The following is a 15,178-nucleotide window of genomic DNA, read 5'->3' as shown; positions in this document are numbered from 1 at the left end:
TCTGAGATTATTACAATGCACAGTATTTTTTTTTTTCTTCAGAAAATGTTGAGAAGGAGAAAGGAGACTTAATTGTCTGACCTTGTGTCTTTCTGCTTCACTTTGTTTCCTTCTGCTCTTTGAAAGTTGGGAAGATTCTGGGGTACATATTTAGACAGAAAAAGTAACGAATATTTGGAGTTTCTTGTACTGCAGCAGTAGCTGTACTAAGAAGAGAGAAATGACTTGTGGTTTGTTTTGGTTTTTTTAAAAAAGTCTAGAAAGTACTATAATTGATGTTAGTTCCTACTAAGAAAATGATTACAATGTACTGGAAGTTTGTTTTAAGAGGTTTATTGAGTTGCTTTGACAAGTAACTATGAAATACTCTCAGTTAACTGTTTAAAGAGAGTAACACAATGAGAAGTAAACACTGTATAAGGAGAAAAAGAAAGAAAATAGCAAGTTAGTAATTGAGATGCTAAAGGCATCTGTTCAGAGTAAAACATAGTTTTATTTGTATTAGTAGTTATTATCTATTTGTCTCTTTTAAATACTTTAGTTTTGAACAACCAGTAAATGAAGAGAGGGGACAAGCGTTGAAACTGTTACATGATGGCTTGTTCTCTCTCTCCAATGGATTTTGTAGGAAAACTTAAATCCTTTGGTAGTATTGAACCTCTTCAAAAGAATCCCAGCAGAAGATATCCCTCTGCTTCTAATGAACCCAGAAGCAGGCAAACCTTCAGATTTGATCCTCACGCGACTCCTGGTGCCTCCACTGTGTATCAGACCCTCTGTGGTGAGTGACTTGAAGTCTGGCACCAATGAAGATGATTTAACAATGAAACTGACAGAGATAATTTTCCTTAACGATGTGATAAAAAAGGTGAGTCGTCCTTCAAGGTGGAAATGTTTTGCTGGGTTCTCTTGTGAATAGCCTTATGCTATAACTTTATATCATGATGCATATTGCTATCTCACCTTTTTCGTTCCAATGTATCAAGATTTTTAACTTTATTTTCAAAAGAAGAATTGTATTCATATCAGAAAAACCTATGCTAGTTTAATATGTGTTGTTATGTTTATTTTCTGAACTGGATGACTTATTTTATTTAGCATAGGATATCAGGAGCCAAAACACAGATGATTATGGAAGACTGGGACTTTCTTCAACTGCAGTGTGCCCTGTACATTAACAGTGAGCTCTCGGGAATTCCTCTCAACATGGCACCTAAAAAATGGACCAGAGGTTTTGTTCAGAGACTTAAGGGAAAGCAAGGTTTGTCTAGAAAGTTTTCAGTTTCTTTTTTTTATTAAGCCACAAATATTTGCTATTCAAAAGCGTCTCTCTGCTACTATTGTGTTGTGCATCAGTGATGTACTTCGAAAGATTTTTTTGAATGTGCCTTCTTAACAGATAACACTTCGAACTTGACTTTTTTTACAAAAAAGTTTTCACTTGCTTATTTTTGTTAGGTCGGTTTAGAGGCAATCTGTCTGGAAAGCGAGTGGATTTCTCTGGCAGAACAGTCATTTCACCTGATCCTAACTTAAGAATAGATGAAGTAGCAGTGCCTGTTCATGTTGCTAAAATACTAACCTTTCCTGAAAAGGTAAGTAGTGTAGAACCAAAACCTTTTGTATGCCCTTTTTTTAAAAACAACGATCAGCATTGTCCTTCTCTATAACCTTACTATAAAAGGGAACGAATGTATTATTTTGATGTTTGAAATGTCATTCAGTGACACTTTGCTGTTTCCATTGCTGCTGGTAAATGAAGGTTGTACTATCAGATAGATGCAAATACTGCGAAGGCATATGGTGTAAGGAGCAACATATCAAAAGAGAAGAGTTTTTTACTTGTTATTTTCTGAACTCATACATAGCTTCATGTGTCTGTTGGTTTATCTGAGGAGTGGTTGGGTATTTTTACTTCTGAAGTTACTTCCCCGATTTTTAATTTCATTTTACTCCGATGTCCTGCTCTAACATTGGCTTACATTTTTTTTTCTCTATTCCCTCCTGCCTGTTCCCTTCAGCAGCTCGAGGCTGTGAGGGGGGATTGTCAGTTGAGTCTAGAACTTGAAAAGGCAAAAGCCACCAGCAAAAACAAGAGGTCCTGAAATGTGTGTTTCATTTGTTTCTGATTGAAGTCTTTATGCAACAGGTGAACAAAGCAAATATTAATTTTATGAGGAAACTTGTGCGTAACGGTCCTGATGTTCATCCTGGAGCCAACTTCATACAGCAAAGGCACACACAGATGAAAAGGTATCATGCTTATCTGTAATGATTCACTTTTTATCTCTCCCCATCAACTTGTTCTTCGTACTGTGTGGAAACAGTTATACCTACAGGGATTAAAATCTGGTTTTAGAATCATTTGTAAAGCACAGTAACAGAAGTCGTTGTCTCCTCAGGTTTAGTGTACAATTTCTTTTTAGATAATCGGTTGGATTTAAACTTAAGTATACATACTAATGATAGTGAACTGCAATTAGATGTTTTGTTTGTTTTTTGTTTGTTTTGGGGTTTTTTTGTGACTGAGTTTCTCTTATTCAGAATACCGACTTAAATAAAAATAGCCACAAAATGGCTGTTTTCATGGGAGAGCTTATATACAGTCAGTTTATAGGTAGTAAGAAGTTATAGTATGAATGAAACTCCCTATAGTCCTTGATACAATTGAAGCAAGTTCTTTGGTTTTATAAATATATTTTTTTCTTACTTGTTTTACTGATAACTGTAGCTTTGTTAACTAATGCCACAAATACATTCATTATTTAAAATAGCAACAGGGCTGATGTTTAATGATGTTTAATCCACACCAGTTTTGTCTTCTAATTATTGTAATACAAATACTCCAACATTTAATGGAAAAACTTGCATTATAAGGACAGAGTTTATTTTCAATTGTCTTTATATCTTTCTGACTTTTTCTTCTGACTCCATTGTAATGTGTTACTATAAGGTTTTTGAAGTATGGAAACCGAGAAAAGATGGCCCAGGAGCTGAAGTTTGGTGATATTGTGGAGCGACATCTTATAGATGGTGACATAGTCCTGTTCAATCGACAACCCTCTCTTCATAAGCTGAGCATCATGGCTCACATTGTAAGTGTGCACACAGCCTAAAATACAGGTAGTGCATCCCTGACCACTAGGTGGTTTACCTTTGCTGGTGTTTTTCGGGCATATCGTCTCATTTTTTATCATGCTTGACTGCAGGTGCATCACTCTTCTTGGTTTTTTGTTGTTGGGTTTTTTTGCAGGCTAGAGTAAAACCTCATAGGACATTCAGGTTTAATGAATGTGTGTGTACACCATACAATGCAGACTTTGATGGAGATGAGATGAACCTTCACCTTCCTCAGACAGAAGAAGCAAAAGCAGAAGCACTTGTTTTGATGGGGGTATGTACATAATGTTGAGGTTGGGATTTTGCTGGTGACAGATGGGCTGAGCCCTGTATATCTTAACTTACATGTGAAATCTGAAGTATCAGAATTCCTGAGTATGGATAATGTGAGATGGTGCAGCTGCCTGAAAACTCTGCAAAAGGAAATTTAGAATAAATTGGGACTGTTACGTAGTGGTAATCTAACAGACTTGTATTTAGCATCCGTGAAAAAATCAGTGGGCTTAAGTAATTAAATGTCATTAGTGTGTTTTCTGCCTAACTGTCCTTAGTGATTCCTACCAAAATAAGGTGGCTTTGTTAACAAGCCGATACATACTTTGCTTTCAGTCTGACAGCCCAGCAATGGCAAGTGGTAGGACCAATTGGAAATGAGGCAGCAATAGTGTGCTTGTACAGGAGAAGGCAGTTTACCAAAAAAGGCAGGAGACAGTAGGCTCTTAGGGCAGGGGAAGAAAGGGAGAAGGGAGGGTAGGTAAAGAGGGATCTGATGGTTCCAGGCATTGATGTGTGATGTGAAAGTAGAGTCAGTAGCAACAATCTAGAGGATTTTCCAGTATGTTGCTCCTTTAGGGTGACTGAATGCCACTGCTATTTCAGATGTACCAACACAACTGTTGGCTGCAGCATCTATTGACTTGCCAAACTGATTTGGGAGCTTAAAAGGAAAATTCCCCCCTCACGTCCCAAAAGTGTGTGATTCAGGTTTGTGTGGGCAACGCAAAATTGTGCTGCCTAGGTGGAGGTGATTAACTGGAGCAGTCGTCTGAGTATGGCATAAGAAGATGGGGCTAGTCGAAGTGGCTAGCTTGATGATTATGTATCAGTAGGGACCGCACAACTTGCAATATTTCACTAGCTCCCTGTAGTGAGCATAACCTCTTTTGTCCCTTCTCAGATTCTCAAAGATAGCTTGTCGTCCTTTCCCTGTCCTGTTTGCACAGTAACCTACCAAGCATATCAAGTTGATTGCAACTTCTGCTTTGGAAACAGAATATCCAATTTCCAGTAACTATTCTCGCATTATTCCTTAACTGTTAATAGATTTGCGTGGACTGTAGTGAACTGAAACTTCTAGTTTATTTTTTCCGTCTTTTTGAAGACAGCTGTACTTTGTAGAATAAGCTTTTACCATTTTCGCTAAAATAACTGTCTTAAATGGTAAGTTTCCTTCAGAATAACAAATGAAATATTAATGTTTTCAAATGCGTATTTTTTGTTTGTTTGTTTCCTGTATTATACAGACTAAAGCAAACTTGGTAACACCGAGAAATGGAGAACCACTCATTGCTGCTATTCAGGATTTCCTCACAGGTGTTTATATATAAGCTTATTATAAAGCTGTGTGATTTAACAGTTGTTCATTCAGAATCGCTTCCCTCTTTTCCAGAATTTCCCTATATTCATTAACAAATTTCTCCTTTCACAAGTCAAAGTGATGTTAAGAAAGTAAGGCCATTGCTAGTCTGAAATATAATGATATCCTCAGAATCTCTTCTGATGCTATCTGCTTTTGTAGATGCAGTTATTACCTTTTGTGTATGTTTTGCAGTGTTTCTCCAGCAGAAATAATGAATGTTAGGGATCTTTGTATATGTTACGTAGACAATGTAAACGGCTTACAATTATGGTAGAGGAGTTGAATTGATTAGTCAAAAATTAGTTTTAACTTACAGTAAGTACCTTCAAGTTTCCTTAATTCTTTGGGAAATGTCCGATGGATATAAGGAAGGAAGTGTACAAAAATGAATGTCAAGGCCTTATTTTTACCTATGGGGTAGAGTCTGAGAGGGAGAATAGATTATAGAAATGCACTGGTTTTAATTTTTAGAAATCTGTGGGCCAATTAAAATTTTCTGGGAAGGATTTACAACTGAAGCTGTCTAATGTCATTTTGTATACTAGGTAGGTAACTAGTATTAGAATGAAATTGATATGGAATATGCAGTAGCTTTTAAAGTTAATCTCATTTTAGTCTGTCACATTAATAGTTTTTTACTTTCTAGGTGCTTATCTTCTTACATTAAAAGATACCTTTTTTGATCGAGCCAAAGCCTGTCAAATTATTGCTTCTATCCTGGTTGGTAAGGATGAAAAGATTAAAGTTCGTCTTCCACCTCCAGCAATTCTGAAGGTGTGTCAAACTATTGTTTTTAATGTTACTAAGACTTTCTCTGTTGTGTGTTCTTGACCCATGGTGATGATGTCAACAGAGACAGTTCTTGTTTTCTCTGACATTAGCTTTGTATGAGATTTTGTGTTTTTAAAGTGCAAGAATCAGATTTCAGCGTCAAAACTCTTCAGGAGTTGTTTGAAGGTTCCTGATGCTGAACAGAGGAAGCCTTGTATAGTGCAGTCCAGACGCAGGGTTTCTTCAAGGTTCAAACACAGCTGTGCTACTTTTGTCTACTGTGAGACAGACCACTTGGCTATTGATGATCAGTTGAAGATACATCATTCTTCATAACCTCACTGTTACTGGCTGTGCAGACTAATACAGGGCTAATTGGAGAAACTGTGTTATTCCTTGCGTGCCTTTAAGTAATGTCCTGAAATGCTCAACGGTTCTAGGTTTCAGTCTCCCAAATTTAGGAGATGTTAAACCTGGGAAATATGCTTTAGTTGTTAACCTGGCAATGTGTTAAAGATTAAAGAGAGTGAGTGCTATGTGAATTTTTTTTTTTTTTTTTGTTTGAGGGTTGGGGTTTTTCTGTTGTTGTTACATCATGTACACAAAATATTTATTATGAAGGGCAGAGTATTTGTGTATTTGTCACAAACTTTGAAGAGAGCTGTAGTATTATTTATTAGATTAGGGTCTGTTAACCCTTCATTCACATACTTTTAAGAGTGTCTGTATTTGATTAGTTTTGTATTTATGGCAAACAGTATTGTTTGAAGAGAGTTGATACTAAGTATTAGTGTTTACATCTCTTTATATCCTTTAATTTCAAAACAATACATGTAATATTAGAGAAATTCAGAAAGTGAAATTGAAATACCAATGAGTAGTACTGTTATATGAATTTTTAATATCCTAAAAATGTAAACCAAAGACACTATATAAAGTAGGAATTATAAATGCTGCAACCTCTTTGGGAAATGAAATTACAGCAGCATATTTTTTTTATTTTTTTTTTCCTAATCATAAAGGGAAACATGACAGTAAGAGGGACCAATAGAGCATGTTTCTCTAAATGCATGCACATACATGTAAAGGATAACCATTCAGCAGTTAGTGTTTTCATTTCTATAATAGTGCATAATACTTGCCTATTCAAAGGAATGCCACTATGCACTTCTACAAGTATAGTTTAGTATAGAAAGATTCTGTATAGAAAACAATCTTCCAATTAAATTCTTGCTGCTTCTTTTATTGTACTTGTAGCTTAAACTCTAATTCTTGTCCTTTTGTTTCTCTAAGCCTGTAACACTCTGGACAGGAAAACAGGTTTTCAGCCTCATTCTCAAACCCAGTGATGATTGTCCTGTAAAAGCCAATCTACGAACGAAGGGCAAACAGTATTGCGGCAAAGGGGAAGACCTGTGTCACAACGATTCTTGTGAGTGACACTTCCAAAGCTGTGTTTTGGAAGACTTCGAAGAAACTGTAGCTGTTGTTTGGCTGAGTTTGTTCCTGTTGAGCTCACTGTAGGAGTTAAAGCAGTACTTCACATAAGTATTCTTGAAATGAAAAATAAAATGATGCAGTTTTCTCAAAAGTTGAAGTCATGCCGAAAGCCAAAGAAAAGACTTGGGTGTTTTCTTGTAATAAAATTTCTTTTGTATGATGCTAGGCTTGTCGTGATAATAGCATAGTATTTGAAGGTGAGAGAGAGATAAAAGCAAGAAGCTTAGCAAATGATTGTGCAGAGGGCAGATGGAAAAATTTGAGATATTAAGTGGAGTAGTGATACAGAGATTAGAAGTCAAACAGTGAAAGGACTTAGGGTATGTAGGGAAGATAGGAATCCCTAGGATACCAAACCATCTGTATCCTTCAAGTTAGAGAAGTCAGAGTTGCAGATGGAATACAAAGCAGCAGGGTTGAAGAGGCTGTAGGAGATGAGCAAGGCTTTGCTTATTGTTAATTTAACATTCACGTGGTAACAGCTGGAAAAGAACTTGAGCAGGCAGGATTAGCTTGGCTCCTTGCTGCTCAGAAGTGCGAGTTAAGGAACCCAGGGAGGAACCATTGCTTTATAGTAATTTTGTCATGCAATGTTGATGTGAGAAAGGACAATTAGGACTCAAATCGAGTCTACAGCAGACTTCGAACGATTTCTTTAGAAGATAGGACCGCTCTGTGGTTGTGAAGTTGGTTATAAACATGGTGGCACAATATTTTTCAGCCTCTAAGGACTGTGGGCTGAAAGGCAACAAAGCAATCCTGTTCATATTCCTGTGAACATAGGCCATCATCTTTGCACTACAGTCTTTTCATTTTAGGAGGTATGGTAAGAATTTCTGTTTTGAGTTTGACAGTAGCAGAAGATGCAGAAAACTTTTGGATTTCATTCATGGCTGTGTTGAGTTCTCTGGGAAAACCTCATTTCTGAGGCAACACTAATTCTCTTCAGAAAATTCTCTGCAGATTCTCCAAAGTCTCAAGAAATCCTGGTATCATATTTTGATTGTATATAATAAGTGATAGACCACTTACTATATCTGGTCCAAGATGATGATTACCTAAATTCATGTTGAAAATACTAGGCATAGAGTACAGTATGCAAGCATATACAGCATTCTGCATGAAATGATTTAAATTGGATCCATCTACTTATGCCAGTTCTTTGAAAGATGCGTGATAAAGTTGAGGATGAACATATATTGTACTGCTCTCATAGAAAATATGTTTGAAGTTCATGTACAGAAGATTCTTTTTAGTTGCTTAAAGGCTAAAGCTTATAAGGGAGATTCAGTGCCTGAAATGGAAGATTCCTAATGAAGCAAAAGGAAGTCATCTAAAAGAGGCAGTGTGTACAGGCCCACAGGCAAGACAGATGTCTTTGATATGCTTGTAATTAAGGAGACATCTGAGTCCAGTGTGTCTTTTAAATTTAAGCTGTGGCTCCAGAGGTGGTTGAGTTGGACTAATTATCAGAATCTTTCAATAAGAGAACTGTAACTTCACTTCTGAAATTTTGTTGCTCAACTTTATAAATCAACAAATAACTGGTTTATTCTGCGTGATTGAGGACTTTATTTCTGGACAGATAAGGTTGATTGAAGACTTTGTTCTGACTAATGAAGTGAAGTTTATTTTTACATTTTTAACAAAAAGGATTATTCACAGTGTTTCTCACAAGTCTTAAATTGGCTGCAGTTAGCTTTCTAAGGAGGAAGGGAAATAAAATTTAACTTAAGTTGGTAAGGTTAGCTTGTAGGCTGTTCCTCTTAAGTACTTACTCATGCACTCCTACAGATACATTAAATGTATGTCTTGGGGTTTCGTTTTTCTCCTGAGTAGAGCTTTTATTTAAAAGCTCTGATTTTACTGATTACTAGAGTAATTACTAGGTAATGTTTTAGAAAAACAATGAATTCTTTTTGCCTTTTTATTTCTAGATGTCACAATTCAGAACAGTGAGTTAATGAGTGGCAGTATGGACAAAGGAACCCTAGGTTCAGGATCCAAGAACAACATCTTCTACATCTTGCTGAGAGACTGGGGACAGGTAGAAGCTGCAGATGCGATGTCACGACTAGCCAGACTTGCTCCTGTCTATCTTTGTAAGTAATGAGGGAAGTACGTTTCCTTGTGAAATAGTATCTTAAAGCAGCAATACAGAGCTATCAAGCAGGATTTTTGCTTCAAATATTATGTGCTATGTTAAAAAAAAAAATAGTTGTGAAGCTGACAGAAACAGTGAAACAACTGATTGTGCTTATGAAGTCCTTATGATGGTCACATGATGGGAGGGAAAAAAATTTCCAAATAATAATATTTCCTGGTTTTAATTTGTTTTCTCTATATGAGATAGAGCTATCAGGGGGTTTTTTTTGCTTTTTTTAATAATAGCTAATCGTGGCTTCTCAATTGGAATTGGTGATGTAACCCCTGGGCAGGGCCTGCTAAAGGCAAAGTATGAGCTCCTGAACGCTGGCTATAAGAAATGTGATGAGTATATTGAAGCTCTGAACACTGGCAAGCTACAGCAGCAGCCTGGTTGTACTGCAGAAGAGACACTAGAGGTAACATTTTTAATTTAAACCATTATATATTTAGAGTACAGACTTCCTGAATATATCTATGTAAACTGTGAACTTCAAAGCTGTCTTCTGAAACCTAAAAATAGGAGCAAATAGGGTTCCTAGGTAAGTAACTTTAGCTGAGTCTTGCTAGGTTTAACATTTAGATGCTTGTATACTATATACTAAACAACTAAGATCCTCCACCCCTCTCTCCTGGCTGGGTGTATTGGGGTGACCTACAAGAGAATAAAATTACATAGGTAATTGGAATGGGGTTAATGACACTTACCAATATTTGCTAAGTTAATAAAGAACAGTAACAGTAAAGAACCTAATCCAAGAAGCAAAACATTCCTTTAGTTTAGATCTGTTTATGTGCAAGTGTTTTCTTGCCCCTTATTGGGGCAAAAGTTAAGTGGACTTTGGTTGTGCCAGATTCTTTTTTCTGTAGAAATTTTGATGAAGAGCAATGAATGTTGCCCAAAAGCTTACGGACAGGGACTTCATTAAGTCAGCTGAAGAGCACTATTTTGATTTTCCGTAATGGTTTTATATGTTAGTTGTCTTGGCTAGTCAATGTCTAGTTTTTAGCTTTCAAAAAAGTAGAAGGAAAAAAAGAAAAAGCAAAACCCAGCAGCAACAAAAAACAACTAGAAAACCCCACCCTACGATGAAGTACTGCCACGGTTGTCCAATTCAAAGTGGCACTCTAGCTGAAGTGTCTTGTGATCTTTTCTACTCTTTCTCTTTGCAGACACCTGTGTATGTCATAGTATGTTTTTCTCATATAGTTGTTATGTTCTTAACAATTAGAGATAGCAGTATTTTATTCTCTGAAAGCAGTTCAAAAATACTTTTTTTTTTTCTTGCTTTTGCTGGTGATTTTTTACATAGCCCAACAAGACTTAGAGCTTAGTTCAGTGCTCAGTTTAGCTTAAGTTGGTGCTGCTGGCAAAAGAGATTGTCATGTCCCTGACTACCCCTGTCTTAGCCTAACAAAGACTTTTTGTGCAGCAAACTGCAAAGTTATACAAGTTAGAAGTTAAAGTCATTTTACCCAAAGCAAGGTCTAGGTTTCTTTCTCTTTATTGTATTTTGAATTCCCTTTGCCTCCTGAAGGTACTGCTGGCAAGTGGTAGAGTACTGTTTGTGTATGGTATTTTTAACAAATGCTGAATCTCTGAAATCTTGGATTTCAGGCCTTAATCCTTAAAGAACTCTCTGTTATCAGAGATCACGCGGGCAGTGCCTGTCTCCGAGAACTGGACAAGAGCAACAGTCCCCTTATCATGGCTCTCTGTGGTTCTAAAGGTAGGCATAGCTAAGCTTTGCAAGTAGATAGTTTGCTGCATCCCTGTTTTCAAAATTATGTGTTCTGCCTTTAGGGCTTGTTTTATACAGTCAGTTGTGCAAGTATTAAATTCATGTCATATAGATTTGAAGTGACTCCTCTCAGTAAGTACAGGTTGGTATAGTTAATTAAAATCAAGCTCATGTGCTAGTTTTTGTATCTTTAAATTTTTAGTACAAATTGAAAAAAACATCCTGTTGGAATGTTAAATGTTCTTAAGACTTGAATTAATTCATCAGCAAAAGAGTTTTCAGTTGCATTTCTCACTTCAGGTATCTATATCACATAAAAAAAACCAACTGGAAATGATATATTAAGAATTGGAACTGATATTTCAGCCATCTTCACTGCTTTGTTTCTGAAGGACCACCTGTGTAGTAAATATTTGTTTTATACTCAAATTCTTATCTGAGCTTTCCTTTGTTTCCTGTGAGAATTTGAAGCAATCGCTCAACTCTTTGCCTTTATTTATCTGTCTCTAATAAATTGCGGAAAGCCTCGGAGTGACATTTCATAAAGAAAAGCTAAAATCTGAGGAGGAGGTTATATTAAGTGTGTAATTTGAGGTGGGAGGGAGGCATGGTTTGCAAACATGTTCAGCAAATAAAACTTCTGAGTTACTGACTTAGTTCTCTGGGACTTAATTTGTTCTAGGAATCTTGGTAGACACTTAACCCTTCATAAAAATATTGTTAAAATATGTTTACTGAAGAAATTTTGAAGCAACATGTGTAGGTTAGGATCATGGGTTGTATAAAACACAATCCGTAATACAGGCCGGCATAATAGAAGAACTGTAGTCAAATAGTGGTGGTGTGAATGTCTATAACCCAAAGAAAAAAATTTCAAGAGGAATTGTTAATTATACTGTAGTCTAACTTATTTGTCAGTCTCTGCATAAATGCTGATATTTACAGGACAAGTAACAGAAAAGTTTCTTTAACTGTTGCAATTCTAAATGCATTTTTTACGAATTACAAAGCTAATTAATAGATCTTCATAGAAGTGAAGACAGCTCATCAGAAGAGCACTGATGTTCCTCATTTATGAGTGAGATTATTTTTTTTCTTTCCAGGATCCTTCATTAATATATCCCAGATGATTGCTTGTGTAGGTCAACAGGCTATCAGTGGGTCCCGAGTGCCTGATGGATTTGAGAACAGATCTTTACCTCACTTTGAGAAGCATTCTAAGGTAATTCTGTATGTTTACAGTACACTGTAAAGAAAAGTGAAACAAGTTGCTTTAAACCATTTTAAGAAGGATGCATGATAGGATGTGTTGTCATGACATGGTGAAGGAAAGAATCACATAGGGTCATTGTTAAATGATTTCAGTGTGATTTGGGAGTTAACAGTAGTGTTGTGAATGGCCATAGGATATCTAGGTAGCTTGAATTTCTACAGCTAAGTCTCACTTAGACCTTCGTAATTTAGTAGAATTAAAGTAGTCTGATGATACATTTTGGTTCTCTTCAGAGTCCTAAAAATAATTTGTTAAAGTTTCTCTCGTGTGTTCTGTTTCACTGCACTAAGACTTTTCGGGACAAATGCTAGGTGTGTGTTGGTATCTTCAGACAGGTGAAACATGACAGATAAACCTTTCTGGAGTCTGGGGTTTTTTCTTTTTCCACTAGGATAGATTGATATCATGGGCTACTCTGAGCATTTGGTGTTTTGAGTTCTGTTCTACACGAAGCGATAAGGACTTTCATGTACTACTTAATACAATTCAGGAGATTTTTTTTTTAACTGCTATCTGAACTCTAATGATCAGTGGAGAAGGTTCTATGTACCAGCTATCAATCTTGTTAGTGTGTTAGCTAACTTAAGTGTCAGATGATCGCCATTACACTTGGATTTGTCACTGAATGTCCAAATTTCGACTTCTGAGTTCTGTAACATACAATCTTTTCTTTCCTGAATAAATTAAAGAAGAAAAAATACTTTGTGGATTAGAGAAAGTTAGATTTTAACTCTAGCTCTTCGACTAATTTAGAAAGCACTACTTGTTAAATAACTGCAAAAAGTCATTTTCTAAGATGAACCTCTTTGTCTATATGTTGTTCCATGTGATCATGGAGGCAGTTTGGTATTATTTGACTTAAAAGGGATACCTGCATAAAGTATATTGGCAAGAACTGTTCTCAGAGGTGATGGAAATCATTCGACAGTATTAGTTACTTGCGTACCTCCAGTCGTATTTTTTCTGGATTCATTAGTCTTCAGCACTGCAAATACTGCAAAATGAACATACTTAATACCCTTTCAATTTTTGCAGCTTTGAGGGAGGCTGAAGTGTTAGAAGTTGGTGTAGTGTTTGCAAGGAATGGCTAGAAGCATGACAAGGCTTGTAGGAAAGAAAGTTTATTAGATTGGTTTGGAAGATATAGGCAAGGGTTTTGAAGCCTTTATTCAGATCTAAAATACAAACATTGAACTTCAAAGCTAGGATGATTGCTCTGTGTTTGTATGTATGGGCTAACTGTCTGAAAGAATTTAGATGACATAAAATCTGTTTTTCTGTAACATGCATACAGAATGTACATTGCATTTTAACCGTGTTTTGCCCACTCTTCTCTGTAGCTCCCAGCAGCAAAAGGTTTTGTTGCCAATAGCTTCTATTCTGGTCTGACACCCACTGAATTTTTTTTTCATACAATGGCTGGTCGAGAAGGTCTGGTTGACACAGCTGTGAAGACAGCCGAAACTGGATATATGCAGGTAACTTTCGGGGGGCTGGGGGGTGATATCAGCCTTGCAAAAGGAGGATATTTCTTATGTGCATGCTGAGGGGAGGGATGGGGGACAAGTGCGTACGGGGTGTATGTCTGTTTTTAATGTAACAGAGTAATTTATGCTGTGCAATACATGGCTTTGCTGCGGTAGACTTGAGGCTTATAAACCAGATCTCAGGCAATGCTACAGTAACATGCTTGTATTAAGCTGTTTACTCCTGAATATATTCTGTGGAATTATTGAGGACTACTTCCTATGTAGTATGTGTTCCAAAATCCCATGCGAATGATGGAATTTTTGTCCATACGTTATCACACATTTGAGTTGTGAGTGCCATTTCAGATACAGTGTTTCATCAATGAGAAACAGAAAACACAAAACCTTGGTTTAGGTTATTTTAAAAAAGACTTTCTGGATGAGAGAAATATGCTAAAGCTCCCTTTCAGTATCTGTCCGCTTTAGGTAACAGGCCCCTTGGCCGTATGAACTTGGACTTCAAGTTCTGTAAGGTCTTAGTGTCTTTGGCTGTATCTTAAGTAGTATTTTAAGTATAGTTCTCTTCCCAGTGTAATAGGCAGTAGAAAAGATAATTTGGGGCTGAGAACATGTTCAGAGATATGCAAATAACTCTGCAAAGACTGAAATAAATTCCTGTTGGGGTGGTGAGTAATTAGACTATTTGTCTCCCAAACTAATGGAATAATGTTTGGATGTGTGGGAGTACATACGAATATATGTAAGAATAATAAACAACCTGCAGAATATTTTTCTTCATGAACTTTCAGCCTACATGAATACATTGTAGCACTTGGACTTTGGAATTTAAAAAAAAGAAAAAGAAAAAACCCTTAACTTTTATTTCATCTTATCTTTTTCCTCAGAAAAAAAATTACTAATTTATATTCTTTACAGAGCTAAGTTACTTTCATAGAGCAATGAAGTCTATCTTTCAAGTAAAAATGTTTTTAACTACTGATGCTTCATAGCATGCCTTCTTTAGGGAGGTGGAGGAAGGAAGATGGTAGTAAAGGGATTTCCCAATACAATATATTAATGTAGGAGAAGTAGCTAATGCTGTTAGAAAAATAGCACCTACTGGCTGTGACAGTTGAGCTCTTTGGTTTTTGTCGGCAAAAATAATCGTTGACTAGTTTTGCTTCCATACATGAAAACTGTTGTATTCCTTGAGAAATAAACCTGAGTGTAAGAATATTAATGTTCTGCCAAAAAAATCCACAGCAACATATTTCTCAGATTGTGATAGACTGTTGCATCTTAGCATTATGTTTCTTATATGATGGAATTTCTAAATGTGGATATTTGTGGTGGTGTTTTAAATTTTATTATTGTTGGCTTTGATGTTGTGGGGAATGTACAGTAAAGCCCTAGGGATAATGTATGAAAAACAGATTTTTCATGCCTGCTAATCACTCTGTCAGTTTTATTTCCCAAGTACAGTTTCTATACTTTTTGCAAAGTCAATCAATAACTGTTT

The 15,178-nt window shown here is 36.3% G+C and overlaps 1 protein-coding gene across 2 annotated transcripts in view; it reads left to right on the top strand.

Moving 5' to 3' along the window:
* Positions 1–15,178, top strand: part of POLR3A (RNA polymerase III subunit A) — a 35,579-nt gene that overhangs the window by 3,657 nt on the left and 16,744 nt on the right. For both annotated transcript variants that reach the window (XM_075758627.1, XM_075758628.1), the window contains exons 6-19: positions 629–868; positions 1,099–1,261; positions 1,459–1,595; positions 2,150–2,253; positions 2,954–3,095; positions 3,254–3,394; positions 4,644–4,713; positions 5,406–5,533; positions 6,824–6,962; positions 8,968–9,132; positions 9,422–9,594; positions 10,794–10,905; positions 12,021–12,139; positions 13,531–13,668. In XM_075758627.1, coding sequence (XP_075614742.1) covers positions 629–868; positions 1,099–1,261; positions 1,459–1,595; positions 2,150–2,253; positions 2,954–3,095; positions 3,254–3,394; positions 4,644–4,713; positions 5,406–5,533; positions 6,824–6,962; positions 8,968–9,132; positions 9,422–9,594; positions 10,794–10,905; positions 12,021–12,139; positions 13,531–13,668 — 1,971 coding nt within the window. The remainder of the gene's footprint in view (positions 1–628; positions 869–1,098; positions 1,262–1,458; positions 1,596–2,149; positions 2,254–2,953; positions 3,096–3,253; positions 3,395–4,643; positions 4,714–5,405; positions 5,534–6,823; positions 6,963–8,967; positions 9,133–9,421; positions 9,595–10,793; positions 10,906–12,020; positions 12,140–13,530; positions 13,669–15,178) is intronic.

Source organism: Balearica regulorum, chromosome 7, assembly GCF_011004875.1.
Source record: "Balearica regulorum gibbericeps isolate bBalReg1 chromosome 7, bBalReg1.pri, whole genome shotgun sequence".
Taxonomy (NCBI): domain Eukaryota; kingdom Metazoa; phylum Chordata; class Aves; order Gruiformes; family Gruidae; genus Balearica; species Balearica regulorum.
Note: the sequence above shows the minus strand (reverse complement) of the source record. Positions and strands in the feature narration are given on the sequence as shown.